We start from the raw sequence: 25,220 nt of genomic DNA on the forward strand, positions 1-25,220 counted from the left end.
ATCGCAAATCATTTTTGCTTTCTTAGAAAACGTCTGTTTCGGGCGGCATTTGTGTGTTTTGTTGCAATCAAAACTCTTTCCTCCCTCCACCTCCGTGCCCGTCGCCGTCGTTGACCATACCTTGCAAATTTCCCTCCGCCGACGACGGCCCCCTCCAGTTCCAACCCTGACCAACCTTGGAACTTACATCTGACGATAAACCCTACCGGCCAAATACACATCAATAGTATCACGCCGCTGACTCGCTGGAAACAACGGTCTCCGAGCATACTGCCGAATCATTCGACCCCGTTCAAGAATAAACCCACTTGTCTCGACCAGGAGTCGCGGTTCAGGGCTTCGTCCAAGGCTCCAGTCTCAATATCTCCGACTGGGACCGGACCCCATTCGATAAATTCGACTCCAGTTGTCCGGTCCTCGAGAGGCTCCAGTTTGAGAGGCTCCAGTGCCCCGCCCCCGTGGTGCTCCTCCAGTCATCAGCTCCAGCGCTCCCGGCCCCCCCGTCGCTGCCCCTGCGTTGGTCTCTTCGCACGCTTAGTTTCCATCCCGTCCAACACAGTTAAACATTTACCATCCCGGCGCCATTCTCTCCTCCCCAAATCTACCCTTCTTTCTCGACTACACACCAGAACAACCAAGGAAGTCAATCGACTGCATATCCCCGACACTACTCCAGCACTCGCCTGGCAAGGCGCGCCAGCGTTGTGACGTTCACACCGTCTACACTCTAGAAAGAGAAGGAAGAACTTGGTTATCAAAGGCGCTCTGAAGAATACCACTCGACCGACAACACCACACAAACCATCGTCAAAATGGCCGGCAGTCGTATCAACTTCACCAACTACCTGCGCAACCTGAATGTGCAGGAGCCGCAGGTCGAGGAGTATGTGGCTCCCAACGACGAGGAGCTCGCGCTATTTACCAACACCAACTTCTTTGACTACGAGACGGGCCAGAACACCGACTACCAGGCGCCGCCTGTCAAGCCCGATGCTGTTGTCGCTCCTACTCCCGTCGAGACTGCGGCGACATCGCCCGATGTGCCGACCGATGCCTTCATGACCGATTTCCTGTCGGGCCTCGACCAGGGCTTGGAATTTGCTGCTCCTGCAGGTTAGTGTTTTTTTTTTTTTTTTTTTTTTTTTTTTTTTTTTTTTTTTTGCGACTTTGTCAACTTCTTATGTCTGTCTGTCTGTTTTTGTTCCCTTGTGGCCCGGTCGTGTCTTGGATATCTTTGTGTTTCCTCGGCTGTCATGTTTGTCTCACCTTGCTCGTTTCCCACCTTTGAAAGACCCCTACACCTTGTGGTGGGAGGTACCGGCGAGGATGCATGTCGGGATGCTGCACACAAGGGGCAAGTGTCCTGTGAAGAGAAGGCAAAAAAGAAAGTGATGTGACGGCGGTGGTGGTACCCGGACGGCCCCGGACGTCCTGGGTCGGGAAGGAGGCAGATGAACACCATCAGGGCCATCCATCGCGACTTCGATTAGCTGCAGTCAGCTGCATTCGCCAAAGAGCACCCTTCTCCTTATCGGGAATCCGGCAGCGTGTTCGTCACCCCCACTCTTTTCCGTCCATGCCCACATGGCTCGGACTGTTTCTTGATTGGAAGCGTGTTTGGAGAAACAGAGGCCGAGGTACCTGGCAATGATGGTTCTGGTTGTATGCGGTGATGGGAGTGCCGAATTTGGGGCTGACAAATGACAACGCTCCCCGAGAATGGTGTCATTTCTCGTGACTTTGGGGGGATTGCACCATCGACGAGGGGTGATCAACAATGGCCGATGCCAACCACCTTACCCGTCTTGGTTACTACGCAGTCTCCCCCCAGTCTGTGCCTTCCGTTTCCATGTCGACGGCATTCGGATATTGTCATTCGGGATCTTTCTGGCTTTTCTTCTCTTCATTTCCCTGTCTTGTATATCAGATTGTGTCATCCTGTGGTGCAAAACAAGCTCTCTGTATGGAGCGGCTCCGCTGACCATGGCACAATGTCTTCAGCCGACTTCAACTTTGGCGACTTTAGCACCACCTACACCTCGCCCACCATCCCGGCCTACCCAGACACTCTAGGCCAGCTCCAGCCCATTCAGCCCAACCCGCAAGCCGCCTACCCTCCGGTTTCGCAGCACCATGCGTCTCATCACGTTCAGCACCCCCACCAGCCCGGCTATGTCCTTGCCAACCCTCCCCAGCTAGGCGGTAACAAGCGCAAGGCCAGCGATGCCATGTCCGTTCCCCCCACTCCTAGCGCTCGCGTCATGAGCTTCGAGGAGGCCTCTCGCCTTGCCGCCGAGGAAGACAAGCGAAAGCGCAACACCGCAGCTAGCGCCCGATTCCGCATCAAGAAGAAGCAGCGCGAGCAGGCGCTCGAAAAGTCGGCCAAGGAGATGAGCGAAAAGGTCACCCAGCTTGAGGGACGCATCCAGGCTCTCGAGACGGAGAACAAGTGGCTCAAGGGCCTCGTCACTGAGAAGCACGGCAGCAAGGAGGACATTCTCAAGCTTCTCCGCGAGTTCTCAGCCCACGCTGCCAAGGTTTCCAAGGATGCTGCTGCGGCCGCGGCTGACAAGGCTGAGGCTGCGGCTGACAAGGCTGATGCTGAACGCGCCAGGGAAGAGAGCTCCATCTGCGTCTCCACCTCTTCACCCAGTTCCGATGAATCCGTCGACTCGAACAACAAGAAGAGGAGGAAGGACTAAGGTCGAGCTTTCGGTGACGATGACCATTTACTTGTGGAGGAAAAGGGGGTTTGTGGTCAGAGGCTTTTTGGGATAACAGTGGATATACATCATCATACTGTCTGAGGCGTTTTCGCGTTGCTTTTGCTTTACTTTTTGGTTTTGGCTTTCATTTTTTTTTGGTCTTGTGGTCGTTCGTGGTGGAAGAGAGTTGGCGGCAGTAGTTTTGCTTGCTTCTTCCTTTCCTTCTTATCACGTTCACTCTCATCAGCATTCTGCTTAGCGGTAATCCCGTCTTGAGCTGCATCTGACTTTGGTTGGTCGGGTGTATTGCGTGCGTGTGCCTGCATAGGTGCAAATGGGTGGACGGATCGACGGACGAGCGGACGGACGGATGGATGGTACGACATGAATGATTGAGATATCACAATGGTGGCTACAGGACTCCGGTATAACTATATTCATGGCGGTTACAGGACTCCGACATTGGCGGTTACAGGACTCCCCCTCAAACATGAAGATCTCAAAAGAAGATTTTGATGAAACGAGTCATGGAAAGAAGAAGAATACAATGGGTGTGTGATGTGGAAGAAATTTCGTTTGTTTGGCTTTAGCTTTTGAAATGCGTGATACCATGTTTGAAATTGGGAATCTGGACGGGAGTAAGGAACGTTTACATTTACACATGAATATACGAGAGAAATGCAAAGTATAGTACAAGAAACATAAACAGTCGGTCTTGAAGTCTTGAAACCGGGGTTTAACTCCCCTAACCCATTGTTTTCATCCCATCTGTTTCTCTTCCCTAAACCCTTTTACACAAATTCATACACAATTACATCCCCTCCCCATTCACCCTCCCCTCCCGCAAATTTGTCAACCGCAACTGATTCCTCTTGCCCAAAATCCTCAGGGTATTCTCCCTTTCAATCTCCGTCATCTCGGGCCAATTCGCAATGCGCGAAATCGTTCCATCTTTGTGCACCACCATTGGGCCCAGATTATCCAAGGCAACAGCTTGTCCGTTGACCGTGACTACCTTTGGTTGTTGATCTGGGGAAACGGGGGTGGCGGTCTCTGGAGAAGGTAAAGGGAGGGGGTTATTGTTGTTTTCGAGCTTTTGGTGCTCTACAGAGAGGGGGTCGGCGAGGGGGTCGTCGTTCACTTCTTCTGGACCGAATTGGGTTGGTCGGTGGGGGGTGGAAGTGGTGGTAGTGTCATCAGCGACGGAGGCCGTAGGGTTGGTGGTGGATGAGGTGATGCCGGGGACGGGTGACGTGCTTGATGAGCAGCCCGTTGCGGGGTCCGCTTTTGAGGAAGTAGAAGTGGTATCCATCTTTTTTTGCGCTCTGGAAGTATGAAAGAGCCTTGAGCTGAGAGTCTGGGTAATAGGTACTGATGGCACTGGTACTCTCTGGGTGCTGCTGATGGAAGTGCTGATCTGGGAGGGGAGGGATCGCGTTGAAAATCTGCGCGCTGCTGCTGCTGGCCTGAGGAGGCTATACATCACAGCACGGTTATGTTTCTCGTGATGGATTGACGGCCACTCTCTATGGAAAGAGTGGTTGGTGAGACCAGCTGGGTTTGGTCTGTTTGGTGGTAGTGGTAAAACTCCTCCACCGAAGCCGAGGGTTGAGTGCTTGTGTTTAGGTACCTCTAGGTAAACCAAAACTGGAAGGTACCGGTACCTCAAGCTCAAGCTCAAGAAGCGTGGGGGTCTCGATCGTCTCTGCTTTTTACTCAACGTTGCTTTGAGATTCAATAGTCGGTTCGTAGGCAGACGTGGTGAGCGAGATGGTGGTGATGCTCGGTTGCGGTTTAGTGTACCAAACGGTGATTCGTCCGGACTGGCTGTCCGGCTGTTCTGTTTGACTAGCAGCTGTTGCAAGCGTCGACTAGGCTTGTCTTTGGGGTAGATGTGGATGAATGGATCTGGTCAAGAGCAAGCCGCGGTTGAATTGTGAGATGCGACGGACGCGGATATGGATCTTGGACAAGGATGTGCGCAACAGAAAAAAAATAAACCCGTCGTGATGTGTTGTCAGACTTTGTTTTGGGTATGGCTTCGGCGTTTTGATGGGTCTGGGCTTCGTCCGTCGCAAGCTTCAAGGAAGAAATGATGAAATGAGATACGACCGGATTTCAGGATTGATTTCTCTTGTGATTTAGGTCTACAGTGAGATGGTCAAACAGCTCACGAATAGTTCCAATTATACCTCGTCAACGTTGTCGTTGGGGTTTCTTCTTCTACTGCCGTCACAAAAAGCTGGAAGCGTCTAGAAACCTCACCAGTGGAATTTTTTTGGAGCGCCCGCTGAACGGCCTTTGGTGCTGGACTGAAATGACCACATGTGGTCCGTGCGTCAGGCGACTCCATCTGCCCCTGACAAGACGGGGATCTCGAGAGCGTGGAATGTCAACAATGCATCGCATCGACACTGAAGCAATGCGATGGCATTTGGACGTGCAATGCATCGCAAATAACTGCAGTGAAAAGTGGCTGTTCAAAACCTTCGCATCGATTGATAATTGCATCGCCATGACCAGTAGTTGCTGTCTCCAGCCATCGCCAATGACATCTTCCCTCCGATACTATCGATTCGGGTACTCAATCATCAACTTCGGGTCCAGCTTCACTCACTAGCTCTGGCAGCGCGGACAAACAGGTAGCACCGAGCTGTCATTGAGGTGGTTGGCGCTTGCAAGCTGCCGCGGATAAGTAGACCATGGCTTGCTCGTTCGGGCGGACGATTGGCGTTCAGACTGAGCACATCAGTCGGGGGTCCTCTTGCGTGATGAGCCTTCCCGCTCGCGCTTGCCTCTTTGTTCTCCGCACTTGCATCCGTACCTGGACGGGCAACACCTTGGTTGGTGCTAACGACGGAAATTTTCCTTTGCACCTGCCTGCCTTCCGTCGCTGGGGTCCCGGCTTCTGGAAGGAAGGATTCCGTGTGGGCTTTTTATTCCTTCGCGTCCTCGGAAAATAAGCTTCATTGGGAACGGAGAGGTCGATCATCGCGCGGAGAATTGGGGGATGGTTCCTCGTACGAGGCTCGCACAGTGAGAATCAATAGCTCGCTGTTGAGGTGGCTCGGAGACCTTGCGATGTAATGAGAATTTGCCGTGGTGAGATGATTCTCTGGCCGTGAGGTCTTGTCCCGTTGCTATCCGCTTATTGTGTTGCTGTTAGGACAGACGAAAACTCTTCTGCATGCCGATATGCAACAAAATTGCCCGCCTGGCGACCTATATGAGGGCAGGTATGGCAGCAAATTGGCCACCGGGTGGGGGTATCCCTCGTCTGTGTATCCTCGAGGAGAAGGTAGCTGCGACGGACTTGTTCGCGACAGGGAGGGCAGACCAGACGGGCAAGACAGGCAAGCCAGGCAAGACCGGCCAGGGGATGACACTCGCTGTTGCCGCCCGAAGGCGACCACCCCGCGAGCTCGCGACGCACATGAGCTGAACATGACAGATGGAAACTTCAACTGGACATGGGCTAGGGTCTTGGAGTGCCCTTGAGCACGGGGGTAGGTGAGTACTGGTTCTTCACGTAATTCCGCACCTTTGAAGACTGCGTGAGAGCTTACCGTACGTACAAGTCTGCCCGGGACTCCAACCGCGTCTCATTTGCTTCCCACCTCCACTTATTTGGACATCCCCTGATCCAATCTTTGTCTGGTGAGCCTTGAGATACTTTCCGGCGGGCCGAGAACGCCCATATTCCGGTAAATCGGACCTGTTCTCGTATCGACAGCTCGTGCTGACGCTGTCCTCAAGGCTTTCGACGCACCAGTCCACTTCCATCACAGCGCCGCTGCTGGCATGAACACCACTGGACGGGCAGAGAACTTGCCGTACCAACCACGCCTCAGTCTTGTTCACCAGCACAAAACCCTGCTACACCATATAAACGCCACATCTCGCGCGCCACCATCCCCGGCATCGTTCCCACACAACTACTCTCCCTTCTGAAGAGCCTCATCAGGCCGAAGAAGACCCCCATGTTCCAAAGGGGACCTCATGCTCTGTGCCCTTTACCTCCAGACATCAAGTGTCCCTTTTGTTTGGCATCAGTGTGCTTGTGACTCGCTCACAGCGCTTTTGGAAGGGCGATTTATTGATCAAATTCGTCCAGCCATTGCAAACTGAACCGCATGGCTGCCAGTTGAGGCCATTGAACGTTCACTCATCTCCTTCTCGTCAAGTTTTTCTCTCTCTGCTGATTTCTTCCAGTCTTTCGTTCTCTAAGGAGCCCTGCTACTCCCCAAGTTCTCAATCTTGAGCCTTCGCACTGCTCCAGGAAAGCAGATGCCAAGTACTAGGACCTACTTGCTTTGAAGATCTCACAACGCCGTGTCTCAAGCGCTAGTCTGGATGACAGTCTAGTTTGCAGCCTGGGATTTTTCCCCCTTTGACATACAAGTAATTGTGCGGGCATGTAAAGCCAGCTCGGTCAAGTGCTTGAAAGGAAGTCAGTCCTTACTAGTAGATATAGATTTGTCAGTGCTTTCTCCATGTTTCTATTCAACGTCGAGCATTCTTTCCCCTGATCCCGATGACAAGTCACAATACGTGATTACCACCTCATTTTCGAGCTGGATGCTGACTGTAAACTGGTTTTCCAACGTCCATGCGTACAAAACAGTACGAGCCGGCACCTTTGTGAACATTTAATGTTGGGTCGAAGTAAACAAACAAACACTGTGGTCTGTGGCACGAAGCAATGCCTCGACATGCTGCCAAAGTCCCAAGTGTTCGCACGGTACGGCTCAGGGGCTCGAAACCAACAACCCGTCTGAAAGGGGCCATCATTGATTGGATCCTCAATGAATTCAGAGGAAACAGAAAGATGGCATGTGAATTCGATCAAGGGGGGATATGGGGTCATCATGGGGCTCAAGTCAATCGTTGGTACGGCACAAAGCATACGAGGTCCAACAACACGCTTCGAACAACGACCAACTTTTTCCATTTGGTATCGCGCTGGCGTGTACACACCTACGAGAGAGATGCCTAGATCTCATCGGGATGTTTCCGGTGCCCAAGTAGCGCCGGAGCAACAAAAGTATGTTCATTTTGCAACATCCAACGTGAAGCTGTTGGCTTGGAGTGTAAGAAATTGCGTGGCCGATGTGAGTGACGCTTCACTATGGGATTTGGGTATAAATCGGGTGGGGTAACGCAGAACTAGATATCTATTGTTCCCAACAACATTACCGCAACCATTCCACTCACGAGTCACAAACATTCACACAATCGTAACTCTACCATCATGGCTAACAACGGACTTCAGGGACCGGGGCTTTTCACGCCTGGCGGTTCGGGAGAAGGCAACTTCAAGGACCCACGCGTTTTCTCGGAATTCGACAAAAATCGTCAAGTCGATGCTGAGCTGCTTGTTCCCTCCCCAGATCAAATTTCCAAAGGCGAGACCATCCCATGCATAACCGTGTTCAAGGTCTCGAAACCCGACCCTGAACACTGGCGAGCCGACGAAAGCTTTGTCTTCCTTACCATTGACCATCCAGAGGAAAAGAGCAATTGGGATCTCGTAACGAGCCATCAGCAACCCAGCGAAAGGAGATTTCGCGTCCGTTTCCTCCCTGACGACCCAAAAAACATGTATTTCCTTGTCGACGACATCCAGTTCCCCGCCGCCGCCGCCCACAAGTTCAACTTGATGTTCAGGGTGGTGGTGCGCCCTCAGTATATCCTGTCACATAATCCCCACACGAATGAAATTGAGCAGGACCCAGTCATACTGCCCGATGAGCTGTGGGACGGCGGAAAGCCGGACGGTCCGCAGAGGCACACGTACGTCGCGGGTATTTTCGAACTCCACCAATGGTTGGAAGTGAAGGAGGAAGCTGGAGTGAAAAGACAGAATCCTTTGTGTAAGTTTGCCTCGGCGTTCCGTACTGCCTTCTTCTGATGGCGAATACTGTCCACTAACCAGTTGGTTTTTTCCCAAAATGATGCAGCTCCAGAACAAGAGGCCATCATAGCCAGGCTTGCGGCTATTCAGGTTCCGCCGTTTCTCCCCGAGGCTAACTAATCGCAATGGCGATCAGCGAGCTTGAAGTCCCCATCCAGGGGCAAGAGCTTCGTGGGAAAGAAGCTCTGTATGAGCTCGGTTAAGAAGCTGAAGGAAGGAAGAAAGTAGGACACAGGTCGGAACAGACCAGGTGAAGGGTCAACACACTCAATGAAGGACAGGGCTGGGTCGGCTGGACTGACTGGGTGATTACTCTCATGGTTTTTTGTCGGGAGGAAGGGACAATAGCTTGAGACGGGATCGCTTCGTTATGTGCTGTGATGTTTCCCAGGAAACAACACATGCAGGAGCCATTGCCCATCTTACCATGAAAGACATGACAGGCAAACATCTACCCTCAGAAGTTTCTCTCGGACTGGGATAGTTATTGTTACTGCATTTTTGGCTTTGATAAAAACACACTCGTTCGATCACAGACTTGACATGCCTCGAGTGAGTGTTCTGTTTGCCATACTATTCGAGATGTCGAAGAAGATTTATAGGTAAAGAAAGTACTCATCTTCATTTGTAGCACATGTCATTCTCTTTGGACTGCATCATGATGTCTGATGCAGCAAAAACTGGAGGTGCATGTACATTGTGCATGTCCAAGTTTCCAACGAATACCATCGTTCACGTTCCAAGAGAATGGCACGGAAACACGAGAACAACTGATTTGACTTACTATCGAGTAACGCTGTGAGACTGACATCTGTAGCCTCAAAGGCCTATTTTCCAACCTTGAAGGCCTTGCTCAGACAAAGAGAGGTATTAGAAGATCCTATCAGTGGCTCCCGTGGCGTCACGAACCCCTTGCTATTGTCCTACAATGCTTTAAACGAAGGACAGGTTCTCTTTTGAAAGGCTGATAAGAGCTAAGTACTACCCTCCAAGGCATTCAAGACGGATTGCAATGGCTTTGAGCCTCGATACCTAGTATACGCTTTGACTATTTACAACACTAAGATGGTAGTCCACAGGTGACAGAACTTGGTAATCCCAACTCGTGGCTTTGGCATTGTGGATGACCAGGACTGAGAGCTCAAGACGATCCAATCTTGGAACATATCGAACAACGCGGTGATAGGATCTGCCTGAAAGAAGAGGACATAGAGGATCCCATCCAGAAATCCGCTGCTTCTTCCAAGAAGGTGCAGCCACTCGTGGTGCTCAAGGTGGATCCGATGGAAGAGTTGGAGGGTGGTTGATTAGAAGAAAGAGGAAGACTAAGACCAAAAGCCCAGAAAGACAACTAAATACCCCGCCAATACCTAAGACACCATTGCACCTTCCAAAGGGTAAAACGCCAGGGCGGCTAAAGCAGCATTTTGAAGGTTTTGGTAGGTGCTACGTGAAGGTCATGCAATAGTAGGTAAATCCTGTACTCATTGCTCCGCTCAATCCTGACAAACGTGCCATACGGATGCTTCTCCAAGAGAGTTTTGGAACCACATGGTTTCGACCGGGTGTGGCGCCCACTGGATCTACCAAGAAGGCTAAGGTAATGCTTTGGCTGTCCAAGTTTACAAGAGCGATCTTACTGCTGCGATGGGTTGCGTGTTTAGGAAGCTGCTGAATTTCGTGCAATTATTCAAGCAGATAATTGCAAGAAATGATTTGAGGAGGGAGGGGACATGAGGCTCGAAAATTGCGGCTGGCACGGCGGAGAAGGTACAATCACAATATAGCCCTTGATCTTGAGCAGGAAATCCGGACGTTATCGCACGCATCGTCTTCTATTACTTCAGAGCGCTCAATGTTCGGTGCACACCATCTTACCTTTGCCATCTGGTGCGTGATGCTGAATACAGCGTGTATACTTTTCTCAGCCAAGAACTACCCACTTTTGTTGGTGATGAACAGGCGCTACGGCCTGTAGCACAATGCCCAGTCTACAATAAGGAAGGGGGATGTTGCATGTAGCATCCAACCAACCGTCTTACGCGCCGTAACTCAGTCTCTCGTCAGAAACCCGCATCGCCTGCATTGAATCTGCCCATTCGACGTGAAAGCGGTGTTGATCATTCCGATAGGAGTGCGTCGTTGAATCCAGGAGAGAAATACAGGGTGAGGAAGACGAAGCAGGACGGACAGGACGGGATGGACGAAGAGGCAGAATGAGCAGAAAATGGATGTTACTCGGGAGATAGGGAGCAATAGGGAGGAACAAGGCTGGGCCAGATGGACTGGCTAGGTGACTACTTCCATATTTTTCACTTGTTACGGAAAAAAGGTAAACTAATTTGGGAAGGAACTGCTTGTTGCATAGTAATGTTCCAGGAATTGACATCAGCATGAGTCATTGTCGTCTTAACTCTGGAAGGCATGACAGATAGACAGCTACCCTCGGAAGGTGCTTTTGGAATCAGAAATCAGATATTTTTGTTCTCTTTGTTAAATCGCTTGTTCCACGAAAAGTCTTTGAACAATCAGAGCGCCCTCTCTTCACTGCATAATTGCTTGACGGCATCATCGATAATTCCCTCGGCTCTACATGGTCACTATCATTGATCAAACCAGCTATTATCATCACAGTATCCACTACTTCATCCATTCCCCTAAATTTCATCACCGACCCAGCAGTGCCTTCATCACTACAGAAGTACCCTCAAGATGAGCGACATCACCACATCTCGATGGCACCACCCCCACAGTGACCACATAAATCACGAACTCCGGAAACGCTTCCCTCAACCCATGATACGAAGCCTAGATGGCCGCCCCGTCGCTGCTAGACTCATCGTCTCACCCCAGCCTAAAGCCGTCTCCGGTGGGCTGATCGAGTATGCTGCTGTTATTGCCGTCAACCCACGACCAAACCCGGCGCTCTAGGGGAACACCGTAGTGCACATGAAGGTAATGCTCGTCGAAGACGAGGAAGAACAGCAACCGAAGGAGGTGGTGATGAAGTCGGTAGAGCAGGTGGATAAAGACGGGCATGTGATACACCACATGGATGACAGAGGCAACTACCTAGATAAAGAAGGTAATGTGCCCCTGGAAATGGCACCATATCCGATTCCGATCCGGCTGCCTCTGTCCCTGTCCTGTTTCTCTACCCTTGCCAGTGGAGAGACCGAAAAGAACCAAGGCCTACTTGGATACTGCCTCATACTACTTCTTTCTCCCTGTCCCCCAGTGCCTTCTGCGGACACAGACCACACTCAATCAAACATAAACGAGACACAAATTCTCATGCAAGATGTTTTGGGGCCTGACTGACCTTCTCTTAGGGAAAATTCTCCCCCTGTTCCATCCAATCACTAGGCACCCAGTTACTGTCCAGTCGAAACCTGTTCAGCAGAAACAATGCATCCATCATTACAACGCCAAAAGCAAAGCCGTTACAACCATCAAAGCGGACACAACCGTGGAAAGAAACAACTCCGCGAGGCCTGCGCCCCCGTCTGAGAGGAACTCAGTAGATCAAGATGCGGACAAAGGTACCATGAACCACGAAGACGGAGACAATGTTAACCACAAACACGAGGCCCCAGTTATTGAGGAAGATATTGTTGCCGATCAGGGCACCATTGTTGATGCAGACATTATCACCGACACCTCGACGCACCGCACCCCTTTTGGCAAGCGCGCCTCTCGCGGCCCGCCCAGGATACAAACGCTCAGTTCCTCCAAATACGGCCTTCTTTCCATAAACGAGAATGATTTGTATTTCGTCTTTCACCACGTGAGGTTCCCGTGCAAACAGGGAAAATACCGAGTTGTATTCCACGTGATAGTGAACGAATACCGGGATGACCAAGATAACAGGTTCCCGCCCGTGCATCTGTGGCCGCAAGGAGAGTACCCAGGTGAGAAGATAGCGAGGTCGTATCAGGGCTATAAAGCGGGCGCGTTGGAGGTTGTGTACAACGTGGAAGTGATATGTTTTCAGCAATGGACAAGGTGGCTTACTGCTAGTTACTGGCGTAAGTACTTACCTCCTGCCTGCCTTTTCTTGCTATTTTGGATTTGGGTCGAGGACAGGACTTGACTTGGGCGACTATTTACCTTTGAAGCAACGTCTAGTTCTTATCTGTGTTGTTTCGTCGAACTGTTGGTTTGGTTGAACCTTTTTGGGGCTGATATTGGAATGTGTAAAACAGTCCCGATCCATTACGAATACTTTAAAGGGCTTTTCAGTACTGCAGTCCCTTATACCCCGAAGCGATGGAGCAAAGAGAGGGAACGGCTGGCGTCGCTCCGGAGGTGTTGTCACGTCCACATGCTTCAAGCCCAAATCGAAGCCCAAGGACCAGTCGACAATATTCAGAACCCTATTCTAGCGCAAAATCCATTTGAAGAGGAAATGCGTGCCCTCGATGCACATGTTCAAGCTCAGGCAAGGAAGGCATTTCTCAACAAGCACTTGCCACGCATTTAGTTGTCTCCCTTTTATATTCATGATTCAAGGTCTGATGTTGATTGTGGTGGTGAAAGACTGGGATTGCGGACTTGTGAAGAATAAAGGGTGGCATTATGGACGTGGACAAAGGTGGCTCGTACTCGCTACGGTAGCGGGAGGGTCAAGATTTTGGAAGGTGAGCAATCGTCCGGATTGTTGGTCGTGGTGGTGAAATGCTAGTTCTATGGTCGTTTGGCACAGGGCGGCAGTCTGGCTGATGGGGTGGAATTGTCAGTAAGTGTACTACATTACAAAGTATGTCCACACAGCGAGATAGTACTGTAGCCGAATAGATCTGTATTCTTTGCGAACCCACACTCGTCTGGTTGATTAGAGGTAGTCGGTGGTGAATTTGTAGGCCTAAGGTTTACAAGCTTGCTTCCACAGAAGAACGGTCACATGTCCAAAGCGATTCAGGAGCATGGATACAAGGTAAATCAGGACAAGGAAGGAGAGAAAAACACAATAGATAAGCAAGAGGGAAAGCAAAGAACAAAACCCACACTGAGAAAGAGAACCGGTAGAAGTGGAAACAGACGACGAGAGCGAGTTAGTAAAAGGGCAGAGATGTTAGATAGAAGCGATGATACTGATCGTCGGGTGTGATATGTTTACAGCCAAGTACACCTCTGGGAGTGGTTGACCCTGACGCGGCACATTTGCCGTGATCGCCCGGGGGGAGCGAGGTCTGCCACCGGTCTGCTCGTCACCAGAGCGTTATCACATGTTAGATCCGGCACTCACGATGTCTCAAAGCCATGTCGTTCATCAACCGCCCCTTTTCCCGTCGTTGGTGATAGTTGTATTCGAAATTGTTGGAGATTTGTCTGAAGCAGTGATTCGCGCGTAGGTGACCAGTATGAGATAACTGCCAACGTTAAGCAAGTTAATCATCACAATCACCGAGTCGTTGCAAGAATTTCGAATCCCAAAGTACTTGACCAGTTTAAACGGTCTACCTACTATCCCAATTCCCAACGCAGATCTGTCCAGTGCCCGACATGGTTCCGTGATTCCCACATCCAATTCCAACCTCCTCTCAACCCTTCTTCCCCCTTCTTCCCACCCTTCCCACCCTCCTTCCCGCCGCATCAAATCTCCATATACCCATGTCCCTAAAGCTTACTCCCCTTCACCTCCCTCCTCCCCTTCTCCTTCCTCTCCTTCTCCCCTTCCACAATCCTCCTCACCCTCTCCTCCTCCCTCTCGTGTCCCTCAGCCGTCAAATACCCCTCCACCGTCTGCCTATACATCTCCATCTTCATCAACCCATAAATCCCCGTCTTACCCTTCTCCGTTAATTTCCTCTCCTCCACAAACTCCATCGTCTCCTTTAACCCCCCCGTCAAATCCACCAACCCCACCTCCTTTGCCTCCGTCCCACCGAACCGATGCGCCTCCAACACCAGCTGTCGATAAATCCCCGGCGTGCACTTCACCCTAAAAATCGCACTCATAGCAGGCTTAAGCGGCACTCCGAAATCCAGCTCGTTAATGCACGCGAATCCTCGAGAGGGGTTCATGATGCGGTAATCCATGTGCATGGCGAGCATCAAGCCGCCGGCGAAGGCGTGTCCGTTGAGAAGGGCGATGGTGGGCATTGGGTAGGTTAGAAGCCGGCGGAAGAGGGGGTAAAGCGAAAAAGGGAGGAAGGAAGGGTCGGAGAGGGCGTGGGTGAGGTCGAGACCGTTGGAAAAGAATTTGGGGAGGGAGGAGGTGGTTATCACTACTCCTGGGGGATGGGAGAATTCGAGGGTGTCGAGTGCGGAGAGGAGGGCGGTGCAGAGGGGGGAGGTGAGGCGGTTGTCGGGGGGGGAGGAGAGGGTGAGGATGTAGATACGGGAGTCGGGAGGGGAGAGGGGGGTGGTGCAGGTTAGGGTGCCGCCTGGTTGGGAGCCGGAGGGGGCGATGGGGAAGGTGAAGAGGGTTTTCATGTTTGGTTTTTGGTCGGTGGCCATTTTGGTGGTGGTGGTGGTGGTTGTTGTTGTGGTGGTGGTTGTTGTGGTTGTTTGTGGGAGAAAGAGGTGAAGTTGGTTTAAGGTTGGTAAGAGGTGTCTTGGCGACGGCTGGTTGGTTGGTTGGCTTGGTTGACCGTTGTGAGATGAGATGGAATTGATCAAGATGATGGTTTGTTTTGTGAGGCGAGTTACTCGAAATGAATGAACATGGAATTCGCGAGGTGAAGTCCGTGTAATTTGTTGATGTTTTGAGAGAAAAGTGTCTTTGTGTACACTACTTAGCACGCATCAATCAGGCCGGTCGTCGTATCAGTTATTATAAGTGGGTGTACACAGCCGTTTACCTCGGCTTCTTGTTGGAGGTAGGAACGCGTGATTGGCACGAATTATTCAACTCACCGGCAGGCAGATGGTCCCGACTTGTTGGCGATTCAATGCAACCTTGTCTGAATATCCTCTTGAGCGTTCAAGGCTTGTCAAAACAAAAAATTTGGAAGAAGGGTCTTAAGGTTCAGACTGTAGTGTACCTGAGACGAGCCAAGTCTGACATGTGATATACGTGTGCGGTTCGGCTGACTTTCGGCACGGCGGAAGAGGGTACTTCATCCGGTGGTGGCGACGCCACGACGAACCCCACGGGGACAGTTCCGAAACTAGCCCTCCACTTTCCGGGGGTATCGTCCTTGGCTGTAGTCATCAAAAGTAAATGACACACATGCTTTGAATACATCTGGAGAATATAGGGGCTTCATGAAAATGCCCGTGATTATCGATCATACAGAGATATTCAAGAGTGTGCCGTCTTCTCCAACTGTATCACCTAATAGCCAGCTTGGCATCACAATCAACAATCACTGCTTAACACAAGCCGATACAGGAGAGATTTGGATATCCATCATTCCCAAAACGCCAATCCTGAAAAATGTATCCCTAGCGTAAGTACTTGTACGAAAAAAAAAAGTCTTCTAACTGGAAACAATCCTTTCGGAGGTTCTGCATCGTGCGCGTCCTGACAGCTTACAGCAAGCAAGCAGTAGCAGCGGTTCTGTTTGCATCGTATCCGATCCTTTGCGTCTTTCCCTCCTTTCACCATTCGTCAACCCATCCTCCTATCATCGACCCACTGCTAAGACATCTCGTACATATACCCCCGGCTCATCCTCTTCCGCCTCCTCCTCTTCAGTAGCACCACAATGCCCCCTCCACCTCCAAATCACATCCACCCTCGACTGCTGGCACCTCCTAGACAGCCGAGTACCCTCCCCGACTCCCACTGCTTTGCACGGTGTTCAACACCCGTCTCGTCCAGTCCTTGAGCAGGTAAGGAATGTCGCGGATCGTGTCCCCATGCGGCAGGAGATCCCAACCACGCGCGCCGTATCGGTTGTAGTTGAGCCAGGAGCCAAAGATGAGGTAGGCGGCAATGCCTAGGAAGAGGCTTTTTGTGTTTGCGTTTGTTAGTCTTGCGCTGCAGGATAGGATAAGGGGGAAAATAATGGGAAGAAAAGCAACATGGGGGTAGGGGCATGACTTACAGAACCACAAGCCAAGTAAAGAACCCCCAAGACTTGTTGATATCCTCCTCGCCATTCCCTCCCTTGTTGCCGCCGCCGTCCTTGTCGCCATCCTTGGGTTTGTCCTTGTCCCCGTCCTTCGGCTTATCCTTGTCATCACCATCTTTAGGCTTATCCTTGTCGCCGCCACCGCCGCCACCAGAAGCATCCAAACAAGCAAACTTGGTATTCCACGTCAACTCAAGCTGATCCACATCGTCACCAACCCGCTTATATCCATTCCACACCAGCGCCGTCGCCGTCCCGTTCTTGAGTATTTGCGTCTCGGGGTATCCATCGTCGCCTTCTTCCTCTTTCTTTTTATCGTCATCTCTTGTCGCAAGAAGAAGCTTGGGCTTCTCGTATTGAATGTCCTCGCTGCTTTCTACTTCGCCTTCCGTGCCAGTTAGAGTCTTGTTGCAGACTAAATTGATGACCACCTTTTGCTGTCGCCCTTGGTGTTTGTACCCAGAAAACGTCAACTTGACGCCGCCGTCTTTGTGGTCGGACGAGGAATCGAGCTTGGTGGCTTCGTAGTGGAAGGAGGAGCCGCCGGCGAGGGTGGTGGCTGTTTCGAAAGTGGATTTCTTGTCCGAGGGGGAGTAGTGGTGTTTGAGTCTGCAGACTGTTTTGTTTTGCCGTCTGTTAGTATTTTTCTTTCATTCTGTTTTATTTTCCCTCCCACTTGGTTCGTTTCCGTCGCGATCAGGTGAGAGAGAGAGAGAGAAAGAGAGAGAGGGAAATAATAACGAACGAACCTCGAGCATCCCCCCCACATTGCTCCTCCTTCTTTAGGTCCCCCTTCCTCTTCAGCGGCGCACAGATGTCCAGCGTGTACGTATAATTGTAGTATGCCGGCGGATCGTACTCGTTCGTCACCACCGTGTGCGGCCCGCCGAGCTCGCCAAAGTCGTACTTGTGTCCGTCCACGACGATTTCCTTGCAGCGCATTATTTCGGCCGGTTGGGCGGCGGCAGCGGCAGTGGTGATTGTCGCGGGGAGGCCACCGGCCAGAAGGAGGACGGTGGCTGCTGCGGCGCCGGCTAGGGGGGTTGTTGGGGGGCGCATCTTGGTGGCTGTTTGGTCTGTTTTGTCTAGATGACGAGATGTGTGCTGCTTGGTGGTGGAGGTGGTGGTGGAGGTGTCGGCGGTGTAGGCCTCGATGAGATCGATGCCCTGACGATGCGGCGAACAGCGGGCGGGCGGGCTATATGATCCGCTTCGCGATCGTGTCTATTTGCCCAAAGTCCCTCGAGGTTGTATGTACGTAGAAGAGCTGTTTGTTTGTAGAGCAGTAGAGGGGTCCCGGCCCGGGGTCGGTTAGAATAGGTAGGGTAGGTTGGTTCGTTCAATCGATCGGCGCGGCTCGGCGGGTGTTAAAGAAAGCTAGAGAAGCTAGAGAAGCTTCAAAGCAAAGCTAGACAGTTGGCAAGGTCCAAACCTAACGACGCGGGTTAGCGGGTCAGGGTTCCAACGGCGGCGGCCGTCAGGGTGTATGTAAGTATCTCGCGTCTGTTTCTGTTACGTCGAGAATGGAACGGAATTATCGAGACAGGAAGAGCGACCCCTGTCTTGGACGTGGGATAGATGATAGTGAAAGATGCAAATTTCTGCCCAACTAACCTTCTAAAGGAAATTGAAGGCCGCAAGTGGAATGAATTGAAGGAAAGCAAAAAGGGTCCGATCGATGATGATGTCTCACGCGACCAGGTACAAGCGGTGCCCTGGTTTCAGGAAATGGAAGAGGAAGAAGCTCTTAGGTAAGTTAGGTAGAGGAAACCATCCACGTACAGCTCTAGAATCGAAAAGAGACTACCTATGGTAGATCGACAACAGGTCAGTCTCAAACAGTCACTATCTCGATCCTCTTGGTCGTCTTCAGTCGTTCTTCGCTGGAATGGAAGGAATGTCAGATTCCGTCATATGAACCGGGTTTCCTTAGGTTCAGTTCTCTTTGGGCGGTTCAATTAGGCTGGCTGATAGGGTCAAGTGCAAAGGCACAGCACCCGGGCCACCCGAACGGATCAGTGCACTAACAGCGGGTCAAAAGGACGGGGTACACCTCACTGCGGCGTAGGTCGGGTACCTTCTAGGTCTAGGTACCGAGTTGCCCGGTTACGTAAGCAGCCGACCTTTCCCCCAACCCCTGAGATCAAGGGAAACGACAAGCAACATCAACAATGCGTGCGGACTGTACGGCTTTGACGGAGATGAATATGGGGCGTTATGGTCCCAAGTATTCCATTAGCATATATACTACCCCCTACGGTATTTCCTTTCCATGCTCTATCCAGCCTAACCCAAAAATGCCCCCATGCATGCCCTATGTTCCGCACCGTACCGTGCCCTATCCCATGCAAAGTGGAAAGCCAAACGCTTGAATGAATGATAACCATCGTTATGAGAATGCTGTCCCTTGAAACACCACCCATGATTCTTATATGTTGTTCCTAACCGGCTGCTGCTGATTAAACAATCCGGTCCCAAACACCTGGATCATATATCCCACCACCTCTATCACCACCACTCGTGCTCTCCTGGCTCTCTACCATCCCATGCTTTGCTTGCTCATCATCACCAGCCCGTTTCCTCTTCAACGTACTCTGTGGCCTTGAACTCGGTGAATCCCAAAGATTGCGCCCATCGCCCAACCCCGAGCTCAGCCCCTGACCAAGTTTCGACGGTTGTGCCGTCTTTTTCTTCTTGGTCTTCTCACCCCTCGCTTCGGCCAGCTCCTCATCGATATCCCAACTATCAATGAAATCGTCCAAGTTATCCATGACTTCCGTGACTTCGTCCATTTCTTCGACTTGAGGCTGGGAGTCCAAGCCAGGGAGGGTGGGAAGACGGAATCTGTCGTCATCGTCGTTGTCATCTTTCTGTTGTGGTTCGGATACTGCGTCTATCGGGTCTTGCCAGATTCCCCTGCTACTACTTGAAGAAGAGACTGTCGGGATGCCATCCTGCGCTGCCTTCCGTCTGTTCAAGTTGAGGTTCTCAGTCTGCCGATCAGCTTGCACAAACGCATTGGCCATCCCGTCCACAGCCGGACTGCCGCATGTTTGTTGCGATTCGCTTGGAAGGAGACGTTTGGCTGGTCGGGAGGTCCCCGTGCTTCGAGCATTGCCACTAACATCTCGAAGCATTGGAGACTCCCTCTCATCATCACCTCTATACCAAGCAGCAGTAGGTGTAGTAGTAGGAGGCTTAGGAGCAAGCCGTCTCCGACCAGACACAGCGGCAAAGTGCTTCCCGAACCTTTGGCTTTCCTTTGGCAGTGAATCCACACTTGGCATCGAGATGTTTGGTGGTGGAGAGGCTGCTCGTCTGGGGATGCCCCTATAGTTTGCTATGGGCGCTGAAACAGAAAGGATAGATCTCCGGGGTCCGTGAATCTTCATCCTGTTGAGCGATGAGGGCTGGTCAGGATCTTCCATATCCACATCCATGTCCGCTGACATGTCAGGGTCCATGTAGTCCACTTCACCGGGTAAAGGAGCCCAGGAGACACGCTTGGTCCTTCTGCTAGGGGCAGCCAGCTCAACGCGACTCGAATCCCACGGGTTCGTAACCACCGCTTCCTCCAAAGCTTGCGTATCTGGCAAGCGACCGTCTCCTAGTGACAACCGCGGACGCTTTGCCGGTCTCTTCGGCGACGGCGTCATAAAGTGCTTGAAGGACTTGATGGACATTGTAAACTCTGGCGTTGGGAGACTCGATCTCTTGGTCTCCGGCGTTGAGGGCGGATGAGGAACCTGGAGTTGGGGTGTTTCGGCTTGGGCTGGCGGCACCGCTGTCTCTTCTTCAGTATGGGAGTCGTTACCAGGAACAGGAGGATAGGATAATACTGGAAGGACGGGATCCTCCATGTCCACAAAGCAAGAGCTGGAGGCGGGAGAGGATAGAGGTGACGAGGCGGGGTTGACACATCGTGGTTCTGGGGCCGGAACAGCGAGGAAAGCTATTTGCGAGTCGCCCTTTACCCAAGGGCTCTGCTGAATCACGGGCTGGACAGCTTGAGCGAGGGCTTGGCTGGCGATGATTGAGAGTTGCGACCGGCTTGGTTCCGGGTTTACTGGCGATTCAGGAGTCACGGAGGAGCGAGGCTGTACGAGGACTGGTATCTCTAGGGCTGTCGTAAAGGGGTTCTGCAAACCCGGAGATGGTCGAAGGGGCGTTGCGTTGCGGGAAGTTGGATTTGTTATATGTCGAAGATCCATGACGTTGACACTTCTCTTTGGTTGATCGGGTGTAATGCGTTGCACTGATGTGTCATGTCCCGTTATCAATGGTTCTTCTATGCTCGCCACGGGTGCTGAGTTCTGGGTCTGGACTTGAGATTGGTGAGGGAGGCTGCTAGCCCCAGTTGGCCATTCGAGTCGCACTTGATTGATCGTATCATCGTAGATGCTCTCTTCGGATACTGTAGCCTCCGGTGCCGATTGTGGTTGGGATTGTAATAAGCGACTAGATGATTGCGAGTTAAGAGCATTCTGCCCGGCATTCGTTGGCTCTCTGTCATTCGCAGGGTGCTGATTGATTGTGAAGTATTCTAGACTTCCTTGTTCTCCATGGCTTTCCACTGATTCGGAGACAGATACGGTTTGCAAAGGCCTTGGCCCTGCTTGGGCAAAGCTCGCTGTTGCTGGCAACACTCCAAGAGCCATATCGGGCGTAGAGTCTTGGGTACTTGGTTGTCGTTGGGTTTTGGCCCAGAGAAGTTTTCTCACGTTTTGGACAGGCTCTTCGATGGACTCCTCCTCTTCTTCCTCGAAAGACGTAGCAGGACTCGATAACTCGGATGATGAGGGCGATGTTGGGTCGGTAGTGAGACTCTTTTGTTCTCCTTCTGTTATCTCAGGAACAGTGTGGGTGACAGCAGCATTTGGTTGAGGTCGATCAGTCGCAGAAATGACGCGTAGGGGGGATTCTGGCTGTGTCACGATGATCTGTTGGTGATGAGCAGGCGTATCAGACGGATCGTTGGGCGAATCCCTTGTCTCGTCAGGCTCGGACGACGGATTGTCCACCAAGATGCGCTCTGGTTCGATTGTTTGATGCTCGAGGGTGATCGATCCAGCCTTGTTTGACCTTTTTTCATCATGCGAGATGGAAGTAGAAGCTGGCGCATGCAAGCTGCGGCCGGACCGATTTGAGGGGCTCTGGGGGACATTGCCAGCGGAAAGAGTCGCACCAGCAAGTTGAAGTCCTGGTAGAAGATTGCCCTGTTTCCTCCTCTCTTGCGCCGGCCAAGAGGGACTGTAGCAGGTACTTCCTCGGAGCGATTCTTCATATATCTTGACGGCAGCGGGTGATAAGTCGATGGCATCGACAGGCAGACATTCCAATTCTTCCCTAGGTCGAAGGTCTAGTTTGCCATTTGGCTGGGGGAGATGTATCGATGTTATAGGGTGTTTCGTAGGACTGTCGTAGTCAGATAGAGACTCAACAGGCAGGCTTTGTGATATTGGTTGGTTCTCCTCAGTGCCTTGATTTTGAATATTGTCCTTCTCGTCCTCGTCCGTCTCCTGCTCCTCATCTTGGTCGCCAATCAGCTCTTCAATTTGCTCTTCATCCAAATCCGTCAGCGATGAACCGTCGTCTTCGTCAACGTTGATAAGCCCTGCTTCCTCCTCGTCACTGTATCCAAGGTTGACCTCTTCATTTTGCTCGGCGATGTTTTCGTTGTTATACTCCACTGAACCCTCCCTGCCAGCTCCCTCTGCGACAGCCGATGATGACACAATGAACGACCGGGAACCATGCGTCCTTGGTGTAATTTCAACTTGGAGGCTCTGCAATGTGTCGGGTGAACTCGGCTCGTAGGTGTTCTCATCAAACGGGTCCTCCAGTCCTGATTGATTTGCGACCGTGTCTTGCCATGCTTTGATCTCGTGTAGGATTTCGTCGTCTAGATAGCGGTGGGGTATAATGGGAGTGTTGGGCCTCGAGCTGGCTTCGTCATGGAGGTGCGGCTGCTCTTGTTGGCCACGCACTTCACTCTCGAAAATCGTTGGTGTAGCTGCTATGACTATTGATTCTTCTTCGGCAGGGCCTGGAGTGGAATGGGCCGCCTGTGATTGAATCCTCCTCTGTCTACCGCTCTTGGACCGCCATGGATTCGTCCAGCCGCTCTCTTTGGTAAAGGGACCTCTCAGCGACGCAGACAGCAGCAGCATGGGCTTGCCCTGGAGAAAGCGCTGGCCCTTGTCCTCGTATCGCTCTCGTCGCTCGGCCGGGGAGTTGTAGGCTTCATCTTCGGAACCGGAGTACAAGATGTCTTGGGACGTGTGGATGGCTTCGGCGTAGACAGGTTCATCGGGAAAGGCTTCGGTAAGCCAGCCGTGGACAAGGTGCGAACGGCGCTTCATTTTGTCAGGTCGTTTAGACGGGCTCGTTGGCTACTATTAGCCGAAACAGGTTCGGTTGTGACTGTTACATGGATCGAGGTATGGCAGTCGTGGTCTAACAGTCCGTCGCTAACAAGGACGATAGTGGCATTCAGGTCATTCCGGGTCGTCGTCCTGAGCACAGAGTGAGCGCATCGCCGGTCGAGATGTCGTGTTGAGTGGCAGTCTGGCTAATCGAGGGTGTGGATAGCAACTTGGGACAAACAGATTGATTGGGTTACAAAAAGGGAAAAGTCGTGATTGAAGCAGTTTTGCTGTCATTCGTCGGCATTCGTTGCTTTTTCTGTCGTCTCAAGCACACATCAGATTCGGATTTAGCTTGGCGACTCGCAATCGCTACTTTACTATGTACGTACATAGCAAGCAGCGTCAGGGTTATGTTAGTGAAGCGCGTCGCATTTCCTTTCTTTGTGAGCTTCGTGTGGTGTTCGCGCAAAACCAATTAAAGAGGGTTCGCCAAGTCAGGTGACATGCTTGGCTGAAGACTTCTACTGTGTAACTGCAAGCTCTTTAACTGCACACTAGAATACAAGTGGAGATTGGAGAGCGGGGCATTTGCGGATCTACCCTGCAGTTTCCACTTTGAAGATCAACAACTGCCCCTGCTGTCAAGGCGGGATGGCTCGTGCTCCCATGATCAACTTGAAGGTGAGACAGCAAATTCAAGACGGACAGTAAACGACGGTGGGCCAATCACGGCTTATGCCGCTGTCTGTTTCCCTTGCTAGGAAGACACGAGCGCTATGGCGTTGTCAATCTGAACGTCTCACGGAAGAAACACAAGGGAGTCGGGTGGCCGGGGACAAGCACTACACTACCGGTAGTCTCTGCCATGTAGAATTGGAGAAAGTACAAGGCAGAGACACAAAAGCGGGAAGAGTTAGAGGTACTGTTATGATTGGAGCGTTTTGTAATGTATGGATGGTAAGAAACAGCAAAATATGCAGAGCACAGCACACGGCAAGTGTAGAGGTAGTTCATCGCATGTTGTAAAAGACTGGTAATGCCCTGATCTGAGATAAGGAAAGGTCTGATCCAAGCTTCCATCCAGGCACAAGAAACACAACAACAACAATCAGCCTTCCCTTGCAACCCAAGTCATGATCCAAGCAAATGGGTTCAGCCACCTGGATTATGTTCCTTCCTTATAGCCGTGTCGTGCCGTGTTCTTGGGTCGTGAGTGGTAGAGAGGGAGGTCGCGTTAATGGGCCGCCCAATGGAAGACGCCTCAGCTCTTTCACTCTCAGTTCAAGTTGCTTTGTCTCAAGACTTCCTGTTACACATTACCGGATTAAAGTACCTTTTTGACTTTCAACAACAAGAACTGAACACTTTCATAGCCAAACATCAGCATATCAACCATCGACGGCCAGCCTTACAAACCGGGCCTTTTCCACCGATCGTGTCTTACCCTTGCATATCTTTACGCTGTTTCAAACCCAACATTCATCAACTTAGTTTTGTGTTTAAACACCTGACTGCCGTGGACAACAGGCGTATGGTACAGGTCCATAACATACATAGATAGGTAAGTAACTGAACATAACCATTGGCCGCGCCCCGCTCCTCTCGTCGTCCACTCTCCACGCCAAACACATGACGGGAACCTTTTTTCTGCAAACGGAGCACCACGGCTGCTGTCCATACGGGTACCGCGTTAGGTAACAAAAAAAAACCTAACAAACAAGCTCAACCAAACAGCACTCAGCAAAAGAGCATCTTCAACGAACAAACCGACGACAACTTGACGGAAAGAGATCGATACGTACCCCGCGATTTTGTTGGAGAGAGAGAAGCAAACAAGAAAAAAAAAACAGATTCTTGACTTTCTCTGGGTCAAGGCATCATCCCGGCTTCTCTCTTCCCGACCACGGCATCCACCATCCATTTCTGCTCTCTCGGGAAGAAGAATCCACCCTTCCGCCCACTGCGATTATTCCATCCAGTCACCGATCCCAGAGCTTCGTCACAGGCTACTAGGTCCCCGGCCGTCATAGCCGTTGTCACAGTCCATCCACATTTTACCACTACGCCCAGCAGACACACACACACACACACCACCTAACTACTCTCCGCCGATTGCGTTGCGCACCCACCCACCAACTTCCCAACTCGTCTCGTGTTCCGACAACCCGTTTCGTTTTCCCCCGTTTCCATTTCCAGGATTTGCTTCCCA

The 25,220-nt window shown here is 51.5% G+C and overlaps 7 protein-coding genes across 7 annotated transcripts; 3 read left to right on the forward strand and 4 right to left on the reverse strand.

Moving 5' to 3' along the window:
• Positions 1-639: 639 nt before the first annotated feature.
• Positions 640-3,400, forward strand: NEUTE1DRAFT_66130 (uncharacterized protein; the record flags this gene model as incomplete). The annotated part of the gene is made up of 2 exons (XM_009854327.1): positions 640-1,113; positions 2,002-3,400. The coding sequence occupies 2 exons, from the start codon at positions 813-815 to the stop codon at positions 2,700-2,702; spliced, it is 1,002 nt and encodes a 333-aa protein (XP_009852629.1).
• A 65-nt stretch (positions 3,401-3,465) lies between these two features.
• NEUTE1DRAFT_66131 (uncharacterized protein) lies at positions 3,466-4,188 on the reverse strand (the record flags this gene model as incomplete). Its single annotated transcript, XM_009854328.1, has 1 exon — positions 3,466-4,188. One exon carries the CDS (start codon positions 4,186-4,188, stop codon positions 3,517-3,519), a length of 672 nt encoding a protein of 223 aa, XP_009852630.1.
• Positions 4,189-7,956: 3,768 nt separating this feature from the next.
• NEUTE1DRAFT_139156 (uncharacterized protein) lies at positions 7,957-11,550 on the forward strand (the record flags this gene model as incomplete). Its single annotated transcript, XM_009854329.1, has 2 exons — positions 7,957-8,498; positions 11,319-11,550. The coding sequence occupies 2 exons, from the start codon at positions 7,957-7,959 to the stop codon at positions 11,548-11,550; spliced, it is 774 nt and encodes a 257-aa protein (XP_009852631.1).
• A 370-nt stretch (positions 11,551-11,920) lies between these two features.
• On the forward strand, positions 11,921-13,102 carry NEUTE1DRAFT_102345 (uncharacterized protein; the record flags this gene model as incomplete). The annotated part of the gene is made up of 2 exons (XM_009854330.1): positions 11,921-12,647; positions 12,825-13,102. The coding sequence occupies 2 exons, from the start codon at positions 11,921-11,923 to the stop codon at positions 13,100-13,102; spliced, it is 1,005 nt and encodes a 334-aa protein (XP_009852632.1).
• A 948-nt stretch (positions 13,103-14,050) lies between these two features.
• On the reverse strand, positions 14,051-15,081 carry NEUTE1DRAFT_84821 (uncharacterized protein; the record flags this gene model as incomplete). Its single annotated transcript, XM_009854331.1, has 1 exon — positions 14,051-15,081. One exon carries the CDS (start codon positions 15,079-15,081, stop codon positions 14,239-14,241), a length of 843 nt encoding a protein of 280 aa, XP_009852633.1.
• Positions 15,082-16,033: 952 nt separating this feature from the next.
• NEUTE1DRAFT_123461 (uncharacterized protein) lies at positions 16,034-17,965 on the reverse strand (the record flags this gene model as incomplete). The annotated part of the gene is made up of 3 exons (XM_009854332.1): positions 16,034-16,519; positions 16,617-17,259; positions 17,393-17,965. 3 exons carry the CDS (start codon positions 17,700-17,702, stop codon positions 16,324-16,326), a joined length of 1,149 nt encoding a protein of 382 aa, XP_009852634.1.
• Positions 17,966-19,102: 1,137 nt separating this feature from the next.
• NEUTE1DRAFT_43829 (uncharacterized protein) lies at positions 19,103-23,005 on the reverse strand (the record flags this gene model as incomplete). Its single annotated transcript, XM_009853256.1, has 1 exon — positions 19,103-23,005. The coding sequence occupies one exon, from the start codon at positions 23,003-23,005 to the stop codon at positions 19,103-19,105; it is 3,903 nt and encodes a 1,300-aa protein (XP_009851558.1).
• Positions 23,006-25,220: the final 2,215 nt, after the last annotated feature.

This window comes from Neurospora tetrasperma (assembly GCF_000213175.1).
Source record: "Neurospora tetrasperma FGSC 2508 unplaced genomic scaffold NEUTE1scaffold_4, whole genome shotgun sequence".
NCBI lineage: Eukaryota > Fungi > Ascomycota > Sordariomycetes > Sordariales > Sordariaceae > Neurospora > Neurospora tetrasperma.